A 1425-nucleotide genomic window follows, 5' to 3' on the forward strand; every position below is an offset into this window, starting at 1 on the left:
GACTGTTGAGCAAATATGTTCCCAACCAAATGCCAATTCCCACACGACCTTCCGGCTTCTCCGCTTCCGCTTTACTACTGCTCTATATTTATTTAGTAGAAAGAGTAGAGAGTGCAAATCGGTGTTACATTTTTATTTATACATTACATAAATATAAATATGTGAAGGCTATTCACCACACACAACCATTCGTGTCAACGGCAGTCCACAAGGGCAGACTGCATAGCGCGTGACCAGCAACAGGCGTACGCCTTCCAATATACTTTAAAAATTGCATTGTGTCTTTCTATATGCAAATGACTGATGTCAGAAGGGATTCAAATCAGCGTTGTCACGCTATTTAACAAATTATTCATATCTACGTTCTTTGTCACCTTGCCAGCACAAAATATGGAACATCAAGTATATCAAGAACCAGATTTCTCTAACGCCGGTGCACCTTTGCGACGAGCTTCTTCAGGAGGTGTCGTTCTTCAGTGGAAACCTTTACCAGCAATCGAAAACACACCATATGGTGAGAAAGTATTCAACGTACAACGAGATCGGTGCGAGGAAAGTATAGGAGACACTGGCTTACAAATCGAGAGATGTTGTTTGCAGATAGAAGGCGCGCAGTTCCTCGTGTGTTTGAAGATGTTCTATTATCCAGTCACGATAGAGCTCACTTTAGAGTATGCGATGGAAGGAATCTGTTTCACAAAATCAAATGTGATATTGAAATTGTTCCACCGTAATGATACCATATGTCCTTCAGAGAGTAGTTCCACTAATTCAAATATAGCAACAGACCAGGATGACAGTGGTAGTGGGAACTCAGGGCGTTCCACGTATCAAGCGACAGACCCTCTTCCGCTCCACGGGGACACAATGATGTTCGAGAGTCCAGACGACCTAGACGCTGTCGTTTCAATATGTAAATTAGACAACGGTACACGTGAAGAGGTACTCCGATTTCTGCTAGACTGCAGCATCGGTGTCGATACGGTTCAAAGCGCGCAAGTGCAGGGATGTACACTGAAACAAGTGGTTCAAAGTTCAACTCGTATGCCGGAGCTTGCTAAGGTGCTCTGTAAGGCTTGGAGCTAATTGTTTTACGTCATTTACCATGATTATACATGCATAAGTGAGATCCTGGAGTCTCTACTTCTAATTCGGTTTCTACGAATTTCACCAATAAATTAGAACATTAATATTAGAGCTCCGAGACTTGAGCTGGAAGAGCGTATTCAAATGCACACATGGACCTTGTTATTCCATGAAAATTTCGAAATACATCGCCATGGTACTCGCGAAGAACCATCGCGAAGATAAAGTTGTTTCATATATGGTATATAACACCGAATTCACGTTATATCCAAAATGAAAGTGCGAAAAAAAAAATCAGGCCAAAAGCATGACAATATATATATATATATATATATATAT

At 41.2% G+C, this 1425-nt stretch overlaps 1 protein-coding gene across 1 annotated transcript; it reads left to right on the forward strand.

Annotated features, from left to right (window-relative positions):
* The first annotated feature begins 304 nt into the window (after positions 1-304).
* SARC_08817 (hypothetical protein) lies at positions 305-1185 on the forward strand. The gene has a single exon (XM_014297189.1). It carries the CDS (start codon positions 391-393, stop codon positions 1084-1086), a length of 696 nt encoding a protein of 231 aa, XP_014152664.1. The 5' UTR covers positions 305-390; the 3' UTR covers positions 1087-1185.
* Positions 1186-1425: the final 240 nt, after the last annotated feature.

The sequence above is a fragment of the Sphaeroforma arctica genome (genome assembly GCF_001186125.1).
Source record: "Sphaeroforma arctica JP610 unplaced genomic scaffold supercont1.832, whole genome shotgun sequence".
NCBI classification, from domain to species: domain Eukaryota; class Ichthyosporea; order Ichthyophonida; genus Sphaeroforma; species Sphaeroforma arctica.